Source organism: Agelaius tricolor, unplaced genomic scaffold, assembly GCF_023055355.1.
Source record: "Agelaius tricolor isolate 1412-34295 unplaced genomic scaffold, bAgeTri1.0.p SCAF_10, whole genome shotgun sequence".
NCBI classification, from domain to species: domain Eukaryota; kingdom Metazoa; phylum Chordata; class Aves; order Passeriformes; family Icteridae; genus Agelaius; species Agelaius tricolor.
Genome location: NW_027269270.1, coordinates 30858472 through 30880878, shown reverse-complemented (window position 1 = coordinate 30880878; position 22407 = coordinate 30858472). Strand labels below are relative to the sequence as shown.

At 41.4% G+C, this 22407-nt stretch overlaps 1 protein-coding gene across 1 annotated transcript in view; it reads left to right on the top strand.

The window, feature by feature from the left end:
* Positions 1-22407, top strand: part of LOC139593922 (von Willebrand factor D and EGF domain-containing protein-like) — a 42867-nt gene that overhangs the window by 8334 nt on the left and 12126 nt on the right. The window contains exons 2-7 of the mRNA XM_071435456.1: positions 629-724; positions 1497-1592; positions 3867-3962; positions 5516-5611; positions 18813-18908; positions 20663-20758. Of these exons, the coding sequence (XP_071291557.1) occupies positions 629-724; positions 1497-1592; positions 3867-3962; positions 5516-5611; positions 18813-18908; positions 20663-20758 (576 nt within the window). The remainder of the gene's footprint in view (positions 1-628; positions 725-1496; positions 1593-3866; positions 3963-5515; positions 5612-18812; positions 18909-20662; positions 20759-22407) is intronic.

Below are 22407 nucleotides of genomic sequence, written 5' to 3'. Positions count from 1 at the left end.
TATCAACACTTGAAAAACAAACATGCTTTCAGCAAACAGGCTGTTTCAGGAGCTGCAGTCCTTTCCACACTCATCCTCTTCATTTCACAGAATTACATTGCATTCTGCAATGAGTCAAGAAATCTTTACCTAACTTGCTGCTTTGTCTGCAGAACTCATGCTACTCATTAAATATGTTAATGGCTTAAATGTTTGCCATTTTGCTGACAAATCCACTCACAAGTCTTTTCTATGAGGAAGAAACAATCTCTGCCTTATTGTGAGTTCTGACACCTGTTAAGGCTTGCTGACCATCCACAAGGCAAATTTGTAGAGAGGCATGGGCAAGTTCTTGAGGTGTAACTGCATTTGTGCTTCATCCATCACTGGCCTTCAAAACAAGTCCTTAAAAAGGTGCATGCCCAGAAGTTAAATATGATTATGTTGAAACCATTCCCTTGCAGGCTCCATGCAGCTGCTCATCAGTGCTGTGTTGCTAATGGGATAGCTGCTGCTGTCCTGCAGTGTTTTCCTCACCCAAATTACTCACTGGATTAATAAAATCCAGGGATGGGGAAAGGTGTAACCTGTGCTGTGCTCACAGCCACTGAGAATTCCATATTTGAACTGTGTTTTTTCACTCTTGCAGCTCGGTGTGAGCCCCCGTGTGAGCATGGAGGAACTTGCCTGCCTCACAACACCTGCTCTTGTGCTTATGGATTCGTAGGGCCTCGGTGTGAAACAAGTATGTATGAACCCTCTCAGGCTTTCTCCATCACATGTTTCAATTAGCAGAAAATTACAAGAGAGAAAAAAAAAAAAAACAAAAAACCTTTTTTTTTTTCTTTTTTCTCCCCTATATTTTCCCTTAAAATGTTTCTTGAATACAAAGGATTCAAGGAATACAGTAGCTATTTCACAGCATATATTTACCAGCAGCATTGCTGTATTATGTAAAAATATGCACATCTAAATCAACATTTTCTATGTAAAATTGCTTCTGGAAAAACCAAACAAAAAAAGAAGAAAAAAGTGCATGTTATTAATAGTTATATTTAGGAAATTTAAGATTGTGAATGAACATAGTAATGCTAATTTTGAGAACACAAAAGAGCAGCCATACCTATTAGGAGTAATGCTACTCTGCAATACAAGTTTAAAAAGAGGTTCAATACAGAAAATATCTGAAAATCAGCCTTCAAACCCTTCTCTATCAGCAAAACACATGCACTGCCATCATTACAGACCTCACTGCTTATTTAAATATCAGGCTGCCCTTGAGAGGAATATAATTTTATCTATGAAACCGAGTAGCTGGAATACTTAAAAAGCAAAGGATTTTGGGTGTGTGGCTTCTCATAGAGAAAGCAAATCAAGGAAAGGGAGAAAGCAAATCAAGCAAACCTTTAGTTTATCTCCAGGACTAATACTATCAGTTATTGGCTGTAATAGGGCAGCTTTAGGATCTGCAGGGGTGTTGGTGATGAGATATTTTGGGTTTTTTGTGTGTTTTGCAGTGGTGTGCAGCAGGCACTGTCACAATGGGGGTGTGTGCGTGTCGCCAGACGAGTGCCAGTGCAGGCACGGCTGGAGCAGCCCCTCCTGTGACACAGGTGAGTGCTTGGCAGGGCCTCATCCTCTGCCCAAAAGTGCCCAAAAAATCCCTGACAGTCCCCCACACCTCAGTGCTCAGACTGGGAATTGCTGCTTAAAGAATTAAAGCCTAAGAAGAGGAGACCAAGTAAGAATTAAAGCTTAAGAAGAGGAGAGCAAGTACGGGGCAAGACCTCAGAAAGGCTTGAGTTTATGTAATTGTTCATAAGTTTAGATGTTTATGTAAGTATTCCTGAGTTTAAATGCTTACCTAAATCTCAGGGAACCTACAAACAGAATCTTTTTGCAGCTCTTTAAGCTTGTGTGATTCTGGAGCACAGAATCTTATCAGGCTGTGCTGCCAGAATTCACACTGCTCCTCCTGCCTGCATCTCTCCCTTGAAGAGCACCTACAGAAAGTATCCACAGGAATTGGGGAGCTCAGGAAAAAGCCACCTCCACCCATCAGTACAAAATGACAAGGTGTGGACTGGACTTAGGTACTTATTTCTCAAAGTTTTAAACAGACACAGCTCAGAGCCCCCTGTCAGGATCGAAGTCCTAAAATCTGGGGTGGATATTTTCTCCAAAGGCACAGAAACTGCAGCACTCACCTGGGACAAGGCATGCAAAATAGTGAAATATTAAAAGATGAGAACTACCTGAATCAGTGCCAGACCTGAAGGCTCCAGAGGCAGTCTGCCTGTGCCACGGTGAATATTAAATGGCTGAGACACCTTCAGCCTGCATTACCTTTCCTGGAAGGTGAGAGATGTCATTTTAACCTCCATCTCCTGGAGACTGCTCTTCCTGTAAGTGTTAAAATGACAGACCTACTGAGGAAACATAAATTAGCCCAGCTATGATCCACAGGAGCTGACTGGGATTATCACTGCTCCTCTGGTTCCCACTAGCTCTGCTTTTTCTTCTCAAGGAGTTCTGCAATTTTATTTTGGGGAGGCTTTGAACAGAATCTTTCCAAGAGAAGGGCAGACAACAAGCAACAGTAGCAGTCACTTCCAGACCAGAATAACAGCAGCAGGATTTTTTTGTCTCCTGACAGCTTTGGTGAAAGGCTGCCAAACTCCCCTCTCTGGCACATTTTTGAGTGCACTGCACAGAATATTTTGTGGGCGCTGCTGGGGTTTTCCACCTCAAGTGTTATAAAAGGAATGTCAGGAAGAATACAGGTATAAAATGGAAAAAAAAGAGACTTTACCACTGGAAAAATAAACAATGACAGACTGACAGGATTATGGACATCTATGAAGTAGCCAGGACAATAACATGACTAAACCAAATTCCCCTTAAGCAATGAATTAAATCCATTTTGACTTCATAAGTGACTGCTCCTTAGTCAGAAAAACCTCTCATCTAGACTACAATTTCACTTTTTTTTCTCTCTCTTTCCAAATTGACATTTTATTTCTTCTTTAGTTCAACTGAAACATTTTAGTGACCCCTAATTTATTTAAGCTTAAATGCATTTACATTTTTAATAGACTATCCTGTAAGATACTGAAAGACAAAGGGAACAGAAAGAAAAGTCTGGTTAAAGTATCACTCTGCTTTACAATGAAAACTTTATCAGATTCCTTATTCTTCACACACTGACTTCCCATCTAAATCAATTTGAAATTCTAATAGTTTTGTTTTTAACAGTCTGGTACTCGCCACATAGAAATATGCAAGGCAGCTTTTAATTCCTAATGCCTGTTGTATCATCTAGAGTAATAACAGATACATAAAGAGGCAAAGGGAGCTCAGCCAGTGGCTTTGTTGGTGATGAATGAGCCAATGTGTTGTGGGAACTGGCATTTAAATGAGGCAGAACAAACAGGTTTTTTGGTGCACACCTATTCAAGTCCATGGAAATGCCACAATGCTCTGCTGAACGCAGACAAAGCAGCAAACAATTAATATCTCATCTCCACGTTATCCAGGGTGTATTTTATTTGACTACATTTGCTACCTTAGGATCATGCTTGGTGAGAATACTGGAATGGAAATAAATGAACTGCGCGAATCAAAAGAATACATCCGAAATAAATTAAATTATTACATTGAATTATAGCCTATTTCATCTCCCAAGCTATGCTAAAACACCTCTGAAATGCTCCCACTGTGTCGACCATGAATAAGTGCTGCAGCACAACTGATCTGCAAGGGTTGCATTAAACTTTTCACAGCACCACTAGAAATATTCATTCTAATGGCAAGTGCAGCAGTAAAAGAGTGCCTGAAAAGTTCAACATTATCAGAGATTCATGCAGTTCTCTTACATTCCCATCCAGCTGTGTGCAATCCTGTGTGCCTGAATGGAGGCGTCTGTGTACGGCCAAACACGTGCTCCTGTCCTTCTGGTTTCTATGGGCCACAGTGCCAGAGAGGTAAGAAAATTCTATTTATCATCTTGATAAATGGTCCAGGCTCAAAATATAAATATACCCATAACATTACCTACCCCCACATGAAATATATCCAGAGACTCTCCTTGTCATAACTATGTGTGCTCCCTTGTTGTTATAGTCTGCCATAAATCCACTTTTTATTGTTCCCAATGGTATTGGGAAGAAGTAAGAACTTATTGGTGATGCCATTAATGGTAACTAAATAATTACTCTAAAACTACCTGAGTCAGTGACATCATTGATTAGCAACTATTCAATTAAATGAGAAAGCATGGCGGTGCTTTGTTCATTTTGGTTCCCTGTGGTGTGTGCTATACTGGTTTCAGAGCCAGGTGATAATTTACCTTCAAATGGGGTTCACAATGTCACCTACTTGATCACCCTAAAGTGCTGTGCATGGGAGACTTCTGTAGGACTTCATCAGATCCCTAAAAATGTGATCCAATATTGCTCAGACGGAGCAGGAGCTGATTTTGAATCCCTGTCCCAGCTCTAAACTCAGGCTAACAGTGTCCTGGGCTTCTCACTCACTCTGTGCTGCAGAAGGCAAATTAATTAATCCTTTAATGACCCAGTATCTCATACAAGGAAGGGAACTTAGGGCCCAAGCAGCTGGAGCACCCCTGTGCTACACCACTGGCTTCTCTTTTTTCAGTATGGACCTAGCAACTCCTCCTGAATCTGGGAATATTTTCAATATGGATCTAGTAACTCCTCCTGAATCTGGGAATATTAATTTTGCATCCAACAGCAGTTGTTTATTACCAAAACAACTTCAGCATTTAAAGTTCTTTGCTCTTAATTTCTTTTGTTTCCCACATTCCTAGATTCGTGTGGTCCTGATGTATATTTTTGCAAGTGAATGATTCACACAGAAAAATCTAATTGCAAATGGAGCTTGCTGGAAACTTTTTTTTTTAATGATGTTGGGGGTGAAGGAAAGAGTGAAAATTATAGGCTGTAACTTGATGATCTTGCTCTTGAACAGAGAAGGTGATTTTCAACATCGAGGTGATTTGAAGTTTTTGCTCTCAAGTGTTGTGGTTTAGACAGAGCTAAAATTTGAAAATAAGTATCCACATTCACGGGATCTGAAATTGATAGCAGGATATAATGGATGGATGCTGAGGGAAAGCAAAGCCCTTCCTTCTGCTTCTTGGAGAAAGGGAGAAGAAACAGCACCAAGGACAAGTTAGCAAATGTCCAACACTGATCTATATTTCATGGGGAGAAGCCCTTGAGGAGCCCTTTGACAGAGCCTTAAAAACCTGACACCACTGGGAATATTCTGACCACTTAAGTATCTGAGAGACCCTCGGGTGCTGGGAATCATGTCCCACATTTTTGCCACAAAGAATCAGGGTCTCCACCCAGGCAACAGCCCAAATCACCCTTTGGGGAGACACCTTCCCCAAAAATACCTCTGTGAGCTGCTCTCCCAACAGAGGCACCCAAATAAGGAGCCTGTGCTTTGGCAGTGCTGCTCCCCCAGGTGAGTTTGGTGCTCAGGACTTTTCCTTTCCTCTGCCCAGCTGTTTGCATCCCCCCCTGTAAGAATGGTGGCCACTGTGTCCGGACCAATGTCTGCTCCTGTGCCGAGGGCTACACTGGAAGGAGGTGCCAGAAAAGTGAGTTACACATTTCCCTTTGATTTCCAACAGTTCTCTGGGTCCTAAACAGCTTTTCTCCCTTTTGTGCATGTTCCACAGAACATTTAGCCTGTGTTTGTGCTGTGATCACCTATATTTCCATCAGAGCTCATAATATACCCAAAACCAACTTGTTAATTAGAATAAGTCAAGTCAACATTGGGAGGAGAACCTTTTGCTGGAATCCTCTCTAAATATTTCATGCATTCAAAATGAGTAACATTCATATTCGGAGATTAATTAATTATTTTGCATGAAAGATTTTTTTGGGGGAAAAAAATTAAGGCCAAAGGCCAAGAAGCTGACTAAGATCCTTAAAAATATTAGAAAGTCATAGTTCCAGCTTAATTAAGGTAATTGGTTAACAGCCCTTTATCCTTGAATTTGTTCTTGTCACTGAAAACTCCCTTTTTTCACGGTACCATCAGCATTAATATTTGATTCTTCGATTCTTCTGGGGAAATAGGTTATTTTGGCACTTTTACAGACTCAATTGCTCAACAATATCTGTCAGCCAGGGGGTTTAGGATATGTATGTGAAAACTTTTTTTTTTTTCTTTTATTATTTCTTAATCAGTTTGAAATTGGCAAGAGGGGAGCTGTGAAAACAACCATTCTTGGCAGGAAGAATCTGTACATTTCCAGAGCATTTTATGTCTCTCACACACAGAGGGAAAGAAAAAAAAAAAAAAAAGCCAGTAAAAAATTCCCTGCAGCAACAAAAGCCCTCTCATTCCCCACACTGCAGCTCTCCCCTCCTTCAGCAGAGAGGGTCGTGACGCACAGTGCACAATTGAATAGTCTGTTCTGGCAGGAATGTGCTGGAGGGAGAGAAAAGGAGGAAAAAACCTTATGTTTGGCATCCTGTTTCTGAGGTTAGGGAACATTAGAAAAGTGCTGTTTCCAGCTTTAAACACCCTGCCACATCTCCAGGCAGATCAAAGGGAAGCGTGCTGATGATGATTGCAGTCTAGCAAAGCATTCCACCAAACCCCACCAACTCACAGCAGGTTCCTTTCCACTTCCCAAAAGTTTCTGAGGTTTTGTTGCCCATCTTGGTATAATCTTGTGCAAAAATGGTTTTTTTGAGGTGATGAAAACAATTTTGTTCTGTCTGATCCAAGCCTTCATTCTTCTCCAATAACTGCTATTTAGTCTGGTTTATTTAGTCTAGTGTTATAAAAACTCAAATAAAGGGCCTGTGAATGTGATTAATGAAGAGCAACATAATTAAGTGGAAGGAAAGCACTACTTTTTGCTGATTCTTACTGGCCACTGACTGCTAATTGGTGAAAAATGTTGAGCAATGTTTCTTTTTTCTTGCCCAAAATCAAGAGCACATGGGACAAGTATCAAGATCCATCAAAAGAAGTAGTTAATTCACAAGATTTTGTAACGAGCAGTTTCTCTTAGAGCTGTATGTCTTCCTGTTGTTATATAGAATAACTTCTGTCTCCTCTAGCAGAGGCTCCAGATTTTGCAGCTCCTCTGGAGCAGAAGCCTGCAGGGCACAGCAGAAGTCAGTCTCAGCTGACCTTTCCAAACTTTCCTCCCCACAAAATGCAGAAAACCAGTGCTCCCAGCAGTGGGAGGCTGCTCTCTGTCCCATAAACCTCTCAGAGTTCAAATGCAGAACACATCTCACCCCTCTTTTAGGCATGATTTTGTATCATTTTTTATCAGGCATGGACTAGATTGGGGGATTAGATAGAATATGTGGCATACACTGAAAGGCTAAAGTGTGAACACAGGCACGTGTTCCTCACTCACATACAGACAAATGAAAAAGTAGAGAGTCAGTCCCTAGCATGAAGAATTCCCACTACCCAACCCCTCTTTTTCTTAAATAAAACATGTAAAAACTACATTAAAAAACTACATGTAAAAGCTACCATAATATCCATTTGAAATGATGAATGTGACAATTCTGAGGAAAAAAAATCCTTTTGAAGGATTTTATAATTATTTTAATTGTTCTTTGCACTCTGAATATGATATTGCTGAGTTCTTATGTACTTATACACTTCTAGTACAGTTTCAAACGCTTCTGACAGCAAAACAGCTTTATTATGTACTTATATACAGACAGTCTATAATCTTAGAAATTTGGGGTAGATTATTACCTGACTAATAAAACCTATCAAGACAGAGTGAGTAAACTTAATACTAAGGCAGATAAATTGGCAGTTAATTCAATGTTGTCATTGTTTGATACATTGATATTGTTTCCACTTCTTTTAGACGTTTCTCTTTCCTTCTTAATATCTCACCTGCAGGGACAGAGAAAAAAAAAAGCTTCTATTTAATTTTGGCAGCTTCAGATTCTCAATTGAAGGAGATAATAAAAACGAAAAGCCACACAACCCATCAAAGATGTTATTTTTGAACTGAACCCAAACAGGCTATTGGTTTATTTCAAACACATAGAAGCATGGCTTAGGGTTTTCATTTTCATCCCTGTACAGTTTGGAATTTCTGCCTTATGAATTTTATTTTCATCCCTGTACAGTTTGGAATTTCTAATACTGTCTGCATGACAGCCAAAAACGCACAGGACACGGTGGAGGCTCCTCATCTTTTCTATTCAGGCTCGCTCTCCTTTTCTTCCTGAGTGTGTGGAAAAAGGCATTCAGCCTGAAAGTTTGTGTTTTGTATCTAAATAAACATCACTCCAAAGCCCTGAAAAGCGTAAATCAGGGAGGTGTGACCGGCTGCCAGCTGCAGTAAGTGCCTGGTGATTATGCAGAGCAGACACCCACAGCCCAAGCACAGGTGTAAAACTGACAGGGAAATGTGTGCTTGTGCTTCAGCAATCTGCAACCTCATACCCTCACTTGAGAAGGATTGTTTCCAGTGTGATCAGTCTTGTTGAGAGGGAAGAGGCAAATGCTGGCAGCACCTCAAAATAAAATATGTTTCTGGATCAATTTTGCATCCAACAAACACGCTCGGGCGCTGGAGAAAAACTGTTTGTGCAGTGGTTTGAATTCCCTTTTGAAAAACACAGATTTAACAATCCTGGGATGTCACTGCTTTTCAGGAGGCTTTAAAGCAGGGTTCTGACTGATATCTACTGCATCCTTACAAAAATTATAAACAAAGACAACACAGTAAGTTTCCTTTATTTACTACGTGTATTTTCATAGGACTGCTCTACAAACAACCTTTAAAAATGAAAGCCCATAAAAAGCTGAGTTTTCTTAGGAAAGGTTGGAATGAAGAGAAGGGGAGAGGAAGAGGGATTCACGGGACCGCACATTTTTCCTTTCCTCTGCTGTCTGCTCCTTGTGAGCGCATCTCTGAGCGAGAAAAGGCGAGCCACAGCTCCCTCTGGAGCTCATCAGCAAGCAGAGGTCAGGGGAGAACAGCATCCTCCTCCTGCCTTTCCCAGCACACCAGGCACACCTGGAGCCCGACCTCAGCCTCTCTTTTGGAGCTACCTCATGGCCAGGCAACACAGCCAGAGACGTGGGGTTTGCTCCCCATGTAAAACTGAGAGCGAGTTTCTGTGTGCTTCTGTTTCGTTGTGTTGGGCTCAGTCCTGCTGGCTTTGTATCACATAAATCATCCCACTGACACTGGGGCTTTGCAGATTGGATCTCAGAGTTAGGAGATAACTATTTCTCCATTTCAGTAATTCCTGCAAGCCAGGATTTATAGCCAATTCACAGTGGGCAATATAACTCACAGTCATTCCTCCAGCTCTGCTTGCTCCTCTTCCCTCCTCCTTTCTTCTCCCTTCCTGGTAGCATGAGGACTTTCCTTGCATGAGAGCTAGAGGCAAACTAATTGGAAATGTGAACACTGGGTTTCAAAGGCAGCTTTTTGCTAAGCAATGTCATATTGTGAAAGTCACTGATTTCCCACATTCTAGCCTTCCCATGTAATGTTTCTGTACATTACTGCCTCGCCAGCTGCATAAGCAGGAAGTTTTACTGCTCAACAAATCAGACTCCCACCGAGTTGTCATCTTGACACCGTGTGATATATTCTCTGACTGAGTAGCCAGATTGACTTAAGCTATCAAAAACCAGCCAGTTTGCAAGCCAAAGGTCCAGCAAACCCTCCCACACAACAAGCAGGGAACAAACCACGTATCTCATCCAAATGGATGGAGAAATCATTCACATCAGACTTGCTTTTCACACAGCAAGGATGTGCTTAAAAGCAACAAGTGTTTGTCTAGGATTCCTGGACAGCAAATATGCTTGAACAGAGGGTGTTTGGAAGGAAATGAGCAGCTGCCTATAGCAAGCAGACCTGTAGCTTCCTGTTCAAAGCAACAAAAGTACAAAGGTTTGTGGGCTGGCTTTTCCCCTGGTTGGTGCCCAGTCTGGAGACACAGGAAAAGGAAACACTGGTCTCAGTTCCTACTTGGTTTTCCAGTCTATGTAACAGAACAGGTTCATATTAGATGTCATCTTCATCCCCTGGGCAGGAAATACAACAGAAGATGAACAAAAAAATATATATATAATCAGGCTACTGCTGTCTTTCCTATTCAGCTGAACAAAACATGATCCGTGCATCTTGCCTGGGGGGAACAGGGAGAGCTGTGACTTCCCAACAGGAGACAGTGACTCAGGCACAACCTGGTTTTTGGTGTGCTCTCAGAGCACTGCTCCTCACTGCTCACCCTTAGTAAGGATTTGTGACAAAACCATTAGTTGGCCTTTCTTAAAAAGTCAATTTTTTCATATATATGTAGACGATGCATTTATTTTAATAGGGGGTTTGAGCACATGCATCTGTCTAAATTTATTTTTCAGGAAGGGAACAAGAATAAATCTGGGTAAGAACTGAATATATTTCCTAAACAAGCCCAAAAATGTTATTAAATTTTTTATTCATTCCATAAGCAAAACATCCCCAGACTACAGCATGAATTTTACTGGAGTAGAACATCTAAATTTTAATATTCTTTACCTGTATCTTAAATGCACTGAAGAAATGGGCCAGATCTGCAGCTGTATGTAAAAGCATGCTCAAAACAAAAGAAAAGGGATTCCTGAATTACTGCATCTCTCTTTGCAGTGGGCTTCTGTGTGACAAAAAGTGCTTTTTGCCCACTAATTGATTTAAGAAACAACATTTTGGGGATCTATTTTTGATTAAAATATTTTTTAAATGTCTCTTAAAAAAGGAGCAATGGATATATCACTTGAAAAGCCCAGAGGACAGATGGTCATGGAGATTAATGTTGTCTGTTTATCCACAAAAAGACACAAGCAAGACAATCCTCACCAGCACTGATTTCCATGTAAGCTCAAGCTTATTTCTGAGGCAGATAATAACAGGGTGATGAAGAGATTGGTGCAGTGCCAGTGCAGGCAGCAGTCCTATTCCAAACTTCCTGACCAAGTCCTCATTTTTTGGCTGGGTTATCAGCCAGACCACTGCACCCTGTGGCTGCTCCCCTTGTCTTGAGACTTGAATCTCCCTTTTCTTTTGCACAGATGAAAATGAACCAAACTGCACCAAGCACAGGCAGTGCCTCAGCCTGCTCAGGGCAAGGAGAATGAGCCCAAATGGCCTAAATTGCAGGTCAACCTCAAACACAGAGCTGCAAAAACAATCAGCAATGGAGAAACTGTGTGTATGAGCCCTCCTTCACTTCTCATTCAGGCATGACAAGGAAGCAGCTCAGCAGAACAATTTATATGCAGGCTGGAATGGTTCACTGACCTAATAAAACACAGAGCATTCTTCAATGAAGAGAAAGTGTTACCAAACTCAAGCCCCTAACAAGTTGGGAATGTAACCTGTGCTGAGAGTATACTTTGCAATTCCCCACATTAATTATACACTAACAGTTGCAAAGCTGAGAATAAAGTAGAGCTTTAGGCTTTTTCAAATTAATAGTGCTGCAATCAGACTAAGACCAGTCTGTAAATGAGAAAAAGGATTTACTAATGGTTTCTAAATCTCACAGTTCCTAGCAGAATATTCCCCAAACATCTAAATATGCACCTACACGTGCTTTGTTTATGGTGGTTTCATTCTTCAAAGTGCTGAAGTATTCCACAGCTATCCCAACATTCTACTGCATGTCCAGAGTTTCACCTGACAATAGGCAAAATGAAGATCATGAGACCAAGACAGAGACATTTCAGTCCAAGGAGAGTGGGGAGTCCCCTGCCTGTATGGCAGTGACATTCCCCACTGGCTTCCTGAGGTTTAGGACTCTTGCCTACCACTTAGTCCCAGGTGTAGCCATGATATTTTCTGAAAAATCCCTTTGCCAGGATTTTTTCTCCTGAGAAGCCTCAGAGGAAAAGAAAAACAATAATTATCTGCTGCTGTGGAATGCAACAGGTGCATCTGGGATTGGGCCATGTTGGTTGTTTCTAATTAATGGCCAATCACAGTCAGCTGGCTTGGACTCTGAGAGTCAGGAGCTTTTGTTATCATTTCATTCCCTTGCTATTCCTTGCTATCCTTCTGATGAGAGCCTTTCTTCTATTCTTTTAGTATAGTTTTAATATAATATACATCATAAAATAATAAATCAAGCCTTCTGAAACACGGAGCCAACATTCTCATCTCTTCCCTCATCCTGGGACCCTGGTGAACACCACCACACCCAGGGAATCTTTTGGAGGTAGAGATGGAGAGATCAGGATCCTCCTCAGCTGACAGAAAGTGTTATCAGCTGCTGAGAGCAACGTGACAGCTGGCAGGATTGCAGTGCATCACACACTGACTCTGGCAGGGCAGCCTGGCAGCTCAGTCGTTTTTCCATATAGTAGTAATTATTTTTCTCATTTTTACTGAACTAATAACTAAATTAGATTTATTTCCTGCTTTAATATCTCTAAAAGGCCCCGTAAGTATATCAGAGTACACATCAGAATGAAGACCCAGACATAATTAGGCAAAGCACCGACATTGCACTGCTATCTATATGGTTTGCAATTTTTCTGACCATTTTTTTCTTCTGAAATGTGTGCTAGGTCATGCAAACTAACTCTTATTGTTAGAGCTCTGTGGTAAAGTGAATATATTAGAAATGCAAACTGTCACCACAACCATCACAATTACATTTACAGCTTCCTCTGTGTCTTGTAGTAATTTGTTCTCCCGCACTGCATCCCTCAGAGGTTTCTACCAGATTATTTTTTATTATTCAGAAAGGTAATTTATTGAAGAAGTGCTTTGCATCTCTGTCAGAGGTACATGAAGCGAGAAATAGGGTGAGCAAACCTCAAAATGATTGGTATCTTGATATGGAAAAGGATTCAAATTTTCGAGCACTGCACAAAATTTGGAATTTTATTACATGACAAGTATTCTTTCTCCCTAAAATTTAATCTGTGCCTATAATTACTGGCATTCAGTGGATCACACATCTGAGGTTACTCAGACAGAGCTTGCAGAGAAACTTATTCCTTTATTTACAAACCCAAACCAACGCAGATGGGGAATTTCAGATAAAATCAAGCTGTGGGAAAACATATGTGCCTAAAACTCAGCATGGGCAAAACTATTTCCTCACTGCCCTTGGAAGCAGAAAAAAAGGGGACTAGAAATTGCTGGTGTCCCGAATCCATAATGTGTTTTTCAGAGCTGTGTGCATTTGGGACCTTCACAGCAGCAGATATATTGGTACATCCATCTCACTAATGATCTGTTGAGCATCAGTTATACCCTCTAAAGGGTGAATGACATTTTTCCACCTCCACTAGTTTCTGCCAGTAGAATCCAAACAATGTTGTCCTATGTTAGAAACATTTTTTTTTTTGGCCAGAACACACCCATTTGGGGATATTTTTTTATTTATTTCTTATTTTTTTTATTTTAAAGGATTGAAAATCACTCAGCAAGATCAAATCTTTATTTGGAGCCTAGAAGAATCCAAAGAGTTGTTCCCCTTCTGCAGTCAGGATAATGTTTCATCTGAGCAGTGCTGCTCGGGTGCATAACGCACACAGAGAGATGGAGAGCCTTCCTCCAGTGGATCAATTAAACTGTGTTATTTGGTGAAACTGCTGGTCTGACCTTCCAGTTTGTGTCCTGTGAAAGGGATCAGCAACATCCCCACAGTGCCATGATCATGCCATTCCTGGCACAGAGCTTCTCCACCTTCATTCTGTTTTATCAATAGCTGATATATTTTACCTACAAACACTTAAAAGGGCTGGAAGTGCCAGCTTTAGCACAAAATCCACTTCTTTCACATTTACTGGCTTCATTTTTGTCCACAGCTTGACTTCTGCCAGCTGTATTTTCCTGGCAAGAGCAGTCAGTGATATTTTTAAATCTGTCCCATGCTCTGTGTCCATACTGGGTTGTATCTCCCCAGCTACAGCTCTCTGCTTTTGAGAATGTCACACCAAATCAAGGTAACCACTAAGCAGCAAGGAGGAAACAAACATTAAAACAACATGTACCCATAGAAAAAAAAAAACAAACCTGAGGCTGATCAAGCTCCCTGCTCCACAGAAGAGCAATAGAACAAGTTGAAATATTCACTGGACCCACAGAGAAATCATCAGTTCAAAACCAACACCAGCCAGAAATAAAAGCAGTGCCTGTGAATCACCCAGAAATGTCAGCACAGGGAGGGTGACTTAAGGGATAAGTTGAAGTATCTACCAGTAGGTGTTCTTTTGGCTGCCTTTCTGTGTTCTTTGTCAGCAAGATACAGCCTGATGCATTGCCTTAGCTGGCCCACACAGATGTTACTGCTTGAGGCTATTTTCTCTCCTCCATCCAAAGGCAGGATGCACCCAGAAGCAGGTCAATTTACTCAGCTTCTACAGGAGAGGAAAGAGAAAGAGAGAGAGAGAGAGAGAAAATAAAAGAAAAGCTATTTTGAAAACTTCGCCTTCTAATCAGCACTGCAGCCTGATTCACTGTCTCCTCATCAGAGCCTTGGCTCAGGATACCTGATGACAGGCAATTTTGATTCAGAAAGAAATAATCTCTGCAGTCTCGTGGCCAGGAAAGGACAAGGATGTTTCAGTTCCTGAAACATTGCAGATCTCTTTCTTCTAAGATTTCAGGGCCATGGTGTAATATTCCTCCTCTTTTTCTCCTTTACTTTCTGAGGGTGGTGATGTGTCTTATTTCAGCAAAATTAAAAGCTTTTCACTACTTATTATCTCCTTCTAGTGTGAAACAGTGTAATGAGTTCCTTTTGTCTAAAGGTGGCTTAGGTTAAACCAGGAAAGGTTTTGATAATCCACAGAAGCAGTGGAGGTCTGGAGGACATGTCTGGCTGTTTGTGATCTCTGTATCTGGTCAGCAGATCCTGCTGCTTAATAGTGACATTTCACCCAGCAAAGCATGTCCAGTGCTTAACTTGGCCCCCAGTCCCATCTGGTTTTGCATAACAGATAATTTGCTTCATAGTGTTTATATTTTAGTAGGAATGTTGCTGCAGATCAATGGGAACAAAGGCAGGCAGCAGAAGTCACTGAAATTGTGGGTGTTCGTGGCTGGTGCTACTCACAGCAGGAGAACAAGGTTCACTTCAAACACAACATTTCAGGTGTTGGGGGGTTTTAGTAATCCACAGAAATATTTATTTTGAAGGCAAATTCCTCTCTTTGGCTGACAAAGCAGAAGGTCTGAATACCTTAGAGATTTTAGGGCTGAAGAGTTTGGTATGGAGCTTCATGGAGGTTGATAAAAGAGTTTCACAAAGTACTTCACTGTGTCAAGTGAGCCTAGAGGGGATAAGCCATGAAAAGGGTCACAGGAAATTTTAAGTGATTGTAAGGTCAAAACACATTAAAGCCATCAAAGAGAAATAGCTGCTGCATTAAACAGAAAACTCAGCGAGCTGTGAATGCCTTCCAGTGTGTGGGAGGAGTGTGCCTGTTTTATGTGATGCTCTGTGCAACACCTGTGTTTTATCTTTACACCTGCAGCTGCTTGTTACCTTATCAAAAGCACCCCTCCTCTGAAATACAGCACAGAAGCACACTGCTCCTTCATCCTGCATCATCACCTTCAGCAAGGCTGACCCCATCTAACCCACCAGTTCAGGCAAGCAGAAGACCATGGAGGTGGTTCTGAGCTGTAAATGGTGGCCTTACAGAATTGTGGCACATTACAAGGCTTGAGAAACACCACACAAATGTGTTTATACCCATGGCATTAGGACTAGTCCCCAAGAGAGATGGAAAACTTACCAAACCCTGCTGTCTCAGGGTCAAGATGCCAGGGCTTTCTTAAGAGGAGGGCAAAAAAAAAAAAAAATTTAATCTTTTCAAAGTCATGCCAGTACCTGGGAGGATTGCAATAATTTGATTTGCTCTCCTAGTGTCTGATAATTTATTTAGTTTTCCTGTGAGAGGCTCTAGCATTTTTGTTTGCTATTTTGAAATTGGAACTCCTCCACAGAGGCCAAGGAGTGGGACCAGAAAGGATCCAAACTAGTTATCATTAACAAATGTTGAAGTCTGCCTGATGGGTATTGAGATGGAGTTGTACTTAAGAAAGTTAAAGAAAGGGAGGACAAGGTGGAGGTGTCAGGAAGGAAAAGGGGAGAGGTAACACTGCATTCATTTACCTAAAGGTGCTTGTGAATATCTTGGCAAAAGGAGAGTTTGTTCCCCAGAGGGCAGGCAGGCAGAAGTGCTCCTCCAGTTCAGAACAGGTTTGGTATTGACTTGAACCCTCAGTTCACTTTGAATTGAACTCCTTTGGATTTAACACTGAAATCAGAGATGCCATAAGTAATAAAGGCAGTTCATGCTATATTTTCATAGCTACCTGGTCATTTGTATGGCAACTGAGCAAAAAAAAAAAAAAAAAGGGAGAAATGGAAAGTCAAAAGTCAGTTTGAACTTATGAGTTTTATTCAGATCAAGACTGGACCCCACCTGCTGCTGAAACCATTGCTGAATTACTAATTTGATTCCCTACAGCTGTCTGCTGTCAGTACAAAGAAAAAAAACCAAAAAACAACAGGAATGTGATTGTTTGTGTAAGGTTAAAAATGTACAGAAAATGTAAGCAACAAAAGAAAGAAGAAAAGGTGAAATATCCATATGAACAAGTGCTGCTGTCCTCATTACCTTTCCTTGATTTTGCTTTCTAAGAGGTTGTGGGAAGATATTGTCCAAGTTTCAGACTATCTCAAAACAAAATCTGTAGATTTTCAAGTGATTTTAGGAGAGCAGGTTAGTGCTGGGGCATTACGGTCCACGAATATCAAAAAGCACAAAGTGATTTTAAATCTAGAACCAAACTTCATGGTTTGGGCTCATCTTTTCTAAATTCTGAATGTCTGAGCTGTTTTATAATTGAAATGTGAATTGATCCAAGATTGTGGATCAAAAATCTCTTACTGGAGATGTGAGATCAAAGGGGAGAGAAAAAGGAAGAGGGAAAATAAGAGATTAAATGATTTTAGAGTTATGGAGGCCATGACCCTTTGAACTCATGCAGGTTTGAACCAGTGGTTGCAGCATTTTTTAAACAGCTCAGCAAGAACCCTGGATCCCTGTTAGCCTGAGTAAGCAGAGGCCAAGATTGCAGCATGGATCAGGAGAGGTGGAGAAGGAAGGAAATGGAGGATGACAGTTTGAGGGCTGGGGTCCAAGCAGCCCCTATAATCATGGCCCTAAGGGCAGGTCAGGATGCTGAGGGATCCAGGAGGTTTGGCACAGAGTGAAATGCAAATGCAGCAGCCAAGCAAGAGCAGCAATACAGCTCCAAAAGCTGCCAGGGCAGCAGCATCTGGGCTGAAGGGAGAGACCAGCACACAAAGTGCCACAAAAGCAATATTTCACTACATCACAGCAATAACTAGGCAACCTAAATCTACCTACTTAAAAATGCCTGATCATCCCTGAGAGAGGAGCAAAAGGTTGTTCTCCCATCAAATAAAAGTTGCTGCATTTTTGCATGCTGTCTTTTAGTAATCACCCCTATTTTGAGGCCCCATCAGGATTCCAGCTCCTACAGCAGAGGTCTGAGGGGGGACTGTGGCCATGCAGAGTCCTGTGTGCAGTGACAGCTCTGCAGTCAGGATTGCTGCAGCATTAACACTCACTGATGTGCAAAAGGGCAGCACAACCTGAGGGCTGATGGAGGCACTGCTGGGTTTTAGCTGCTCTGCTGAGAGGAGCTGGGTGTCCCACAGCCTCCCATCCCTGCAGGCAGGGAGGAACAGCACCAATTTCCACGGGTGGGAAGGGGTCTCTGCCAGCCCCACTGTGCAAACAAAGCTTTGGGCATGGCAGGAGACCTTGGGCACAAATGTGTTCCCACACCTTCACTGCCAAACTCCTGACTTGGCTCTCCTAGCCCAGTGCAGCCTCTTGCTGTGTTACACAGCTTTTTGTACTCCACCCAATTATCCAATGCCTCCTTCCATGTAAAATGCAAATCTTTCCCACTCCCACCATACTGGCACTGCCATGTTTCTGAATTACCCAGCCTCTGATGGGTTCTTCTGCACTTACCTTAACAGGCAAGGAGAGACAGGACAGGAGGAATTTGGGTACCTGCCTATGGCACCTACCTACATCAAAGCAGGCTCTGTGACTTCCCAGAAATTTGAGATTTTAATGTTAAATGTTCTAAAACAACATTGATAAATATAGCTTAATCAAAGACACAAAAACTAGGTATTCATTTTTTTCATGCAGTCAACAAATAAACATATCTGGCTTCTTGTGTTTGAAAGAACTCAGCTCTCACATCTTATTTGTACAAAAGAATAGAGTAAAAAGGTAAGTATTTTAAAAAGTAATGGTTCAAGAGGGCAATGGAAGAATAGATCTTTAGGATTTATGCTTGCTTGAATGCAAAATCACACCCAGAACTGTGTGAAAACAATCCATCCTCACCAAGATTTTTCTTATCTAAATGAACATTTGAGAACAGGAAGAAGGAATTTCCCCATATGGAAGTGAAAGCTCCAACAAAATCTTTGGCCTTTCCACTTGCTTTTCTGAGAATCTTTGTAATCAGCCTCTCTTCTCTGGTGAGGCAGCCCTTACTAAAGCTTCAGCCAAAGAGTTTCCACATGACACAGCATTTCCCATGAGGATTTCTGGGACCTATCAAGTCTCTGTGTTTCAGATTCTCAATTCCAAACCACTTTCCTGTTTCTTGTTTTTGATTACAAGCCAACTCACCTTCTGCAAGGAAGCAAGTGAGCCCCCACTAAAGTCTCCCCTCATTTCCCAGCCCCACATTCTCCCTTTGTTTGTTCCTGCAGGTGTCTGTGAGCCCACGTGCATGAATGGGGGGAGATGTGTCCACCCCAATGTCTGCGACTGCCCGTCTGGCTGGAGGGGAAAGCACTGCAGCAAACGTAAGCACCTCTGCTCCCATCAAAGTTTATATTCATTAGCCCAGTCAACAGCAATTTGCAATCTTCTAATACTAAAAACCAGCACAGAATCTGTTTTGCTGTTCCAGCAGTTTGAAGAAATAACAGTTTTAAGTACAGGTACTACAAAATGCTGTAAACACTTGATGCTTGCAGAGGAGAAAAAGCTGTGTGGGGGAACCCTGGTTCTGCTTCATGCAGCTCTGTTATACATCTTGTTATGGAAATTCATTTTTACAGTATTAAACTTGAAGCATTGATTTTATGTTTTAACAGCTTCACATATTTTGTTATATTCTGCAGAGAAATGTCATGTATTTCAAAGTACAGAACTATCTAAAGCCTGCTATAAAGCTTTCCAAACTGATGTACTCTCAAGGTCATCGGTGCATAATTTGGAGAATGACGTGTTCTTACTCTGTGACTCTGACTACAGTTACATAAAAATGTAATTAAAAAAAAAACCTCTCACCCTAAAATATTTTCAAGGAATATTTTTCCTTACATGGCTATTCATTACCATGAAGTTGACAGATAAACTGAATAAATTTATAATCAAGATGACATACTGTATGTAAACCAGATTAAAATATTGGCTTCTTACCCTTTGGGTCCTGCTAGTAAATATGATTTCAGAACCAGTGGCTTGAATTTATAATATTAATAATTTATTCAGAAATGCTGAAGGAAGGAAGTGTCTCTCATACATATACACCAGATCATGCACTCACTCTTTCAGGATCTCTGAACAAAAACTATATGCAATAAACATATCAAACTTTTCCATGAAAATATTTGTTTTTTGCATGGATATGTAGTGCATGAATGCATTATAGAGAGATTATTCTTAGCTGATGATGAGCTAAGCATTAGAAATGCCAAGTCTCACAGTAGACAGTTATCAGAGATAAATTTCTTAAGAAGAAAATATCAAAGAATCCTGATCATCATACTGATGATGTGATGAACAGAACACACCCATTCCTTTGCAAGTCAGCTGTTGTGAACAGGCTTAAAAAAATAAATTTCTTAAAGAACAAAGATTAGGCTTGTTGCATTAAAAAAAAAAAAAAAGGTAAGCCTGTTAATTGCAAAACTGAACAACTGGAAGCAAAGCCCCTGGATAAGCCAGAGACTTGTATCAACCACTTAGAAACTATAATCATAATACAGGGGTATTTCCAGGGAAACTGACTCCAAGGAAAGACCTGGGTGTCCAGCACCTCAGGCCTTTCAAAGTCTCTCAACTCAGCTGATTGGGGTGCTCAGGATCTGTGTTGTGACAGGTCTGTTCTTTCTGTCTTTAATTGGTTTATAGCTTGGATCGTTCTGAACCAAAAATTTTGGTATTTTCACTTCTCATTGGTTGATCTTTCCTCCAATCTTGGCTCTAGCTGAGGTTGTGCTCCATGAGGTAATGTTTCTAGAAAGTTCCTTGTCATTTTACAATGATTGCCGCTTTATCTTTTCCCTGGTTCCACTCCCCCTCCATAAATACACAACAGTATTAGTTTCTCATACAACCAATTACATTTAGCTACTTGTATTAACAAACATTTAACATTACACACACACTTCTCAATTTAATTAACTACTTTATCCCAAAAAGTTCAAATTTCATTTCATCCATGACATCAGCCCCATGGAATAAAGCCTAGCAGGTGACCTCTCAGCCAGGTCTTGAGCACACAGACCCATCCCATCCATGCTCTCACTTGTTCCATGTCCCTTCCCAGCGGTTTGCCTGCAGAGGTGTCTCCATGGAGGGGAGTGTGTGGGTCCCAACATCTGCCAGTGCTCCGCAGGATGGCTGGGAACGCTCTGCCAGACCCGTGAGTGCTCCTCATTCCTGCAGATTGTAACCACCTCAGCTTTTTACACACTGCATTTTCTCCAGCTGTGTGTGTGTATTCTGTCAGGTTTGTGCCTGAACTCAGTCATCTTAAAGGTCTTTTCCAACCTAAAGGCTTCCATGATTCTATTACCTGTCAAAGTCAACCCTAACACGATTAGCACATGAAATCTTCCTCTGATTTGTCAGAACTGTCCTATGCTGCCAGTAAAACTGGTACTTTCAAAGACATTTCTAGACTCAATATAAGAGGCCTGACTCATCTTTTTTCTCACATGGATGCTGACATCAACCTGTCAGACAAAATAAGTACTTTTTAAATTAAATAATTTGAAATACAAGGTTAAAAGGAGAGGCCAAGGAGAAAAGGAAGTGGAGTACCCATTCTCTATACCCAAGTGGCATTAAGCACAGAAATTCTGTGTGTCTGCTAACCTTAGAGCCTGACCCTGTAAATTCTGCTTGTTCAGGCTGACCAAGGTGGCTGGAAGTATTTGCATTTGAGGGGGGTTGGAAGACCTGGAATGGGAAGAGATCTGTTATTGCCAATTACATCCAGGGTCACTTCAGTTTGTGGCTGCCATTAGCTTCACAGCAAAAGGGTATGAGGAAAATATCAAGGCATTATCCCCTGTAAAGGTCATTATCTCCTTTATCTTCCTTTCCCTCACACTCACAGAGCGTAATTACTTATGGAAATCTTCTGTCAGCTAACTCCCAATGGCTGTGTAATTGTTTCTTTGTGCCAGCTGTCTTCTAGTTCAAACATGGGAATGTTTAAAGTTATTGATGGCATATTCTTGACTCAGTTTATAAAATAAATAAACAAATCGTGCTTGCTCCTGTGAAAGGCAAGTAGGACTAGCATTAACAATTTCTGCTGTCCTATGCAGGCACACAAGCCAGGTAATTTTTTTTATAGATTTATCTAACCTCTGGAACTTTGATCCAAATCCCTTCATCTGCTAGTCATTCTGATTTTACTACTTCTTCCCATAGTGGGAGGTTAAATCTTTTTTTTTTTTTTGTCCAAAAGGGTCTGGCTGAAACTCCCAGGTCCCACAGCAACCCCAAATTTCTGCTTTTTTAAAGAGAAGGAGAGAAGACTTTTGTCAGAGAGCAGATGGTGAGGTCTTACAATGCTGCTCCAGGGTATTCACAGCGAGGCAGGGGGGAAGCAGGGGAACAGGAAAACCTTCATCCTCACAGATGTTAGGTGTGGAAGTGTAACCCTGAAAGTAAGTCATGTTTCATGTTCAATGGGAGGCTATTCCCTCAAACCCTGGACTCAATGGAACAAATGTATTTATCTGTCTAAACACGAGAAGCCTCCTGATTGCCTCCCTTGCTCATCTCCTCCTCAGCCCTGGCAGAGGCTGCAGCAGCACAGAGGGCTGAGACCAACCCCTGGTTGCTGTTTTTGTTGCTCTTGTACTGCTTTGGCCTCTGTCCCATCTCCCAGCAGCACAGGGACAGTGGGCCAAGCCCAGAGGCTCTGCCAGAACCCCTCAGCTTCTGGCAAGGAGCTCTTTGGTTCATCACCCCACTCCCCTGTGCAAAACTGCTTTGTCACATTTAAGCTCCTGAGGTTTCCCTGAGCTCAGCACCCCTGTACTGCTTGGATGTGTA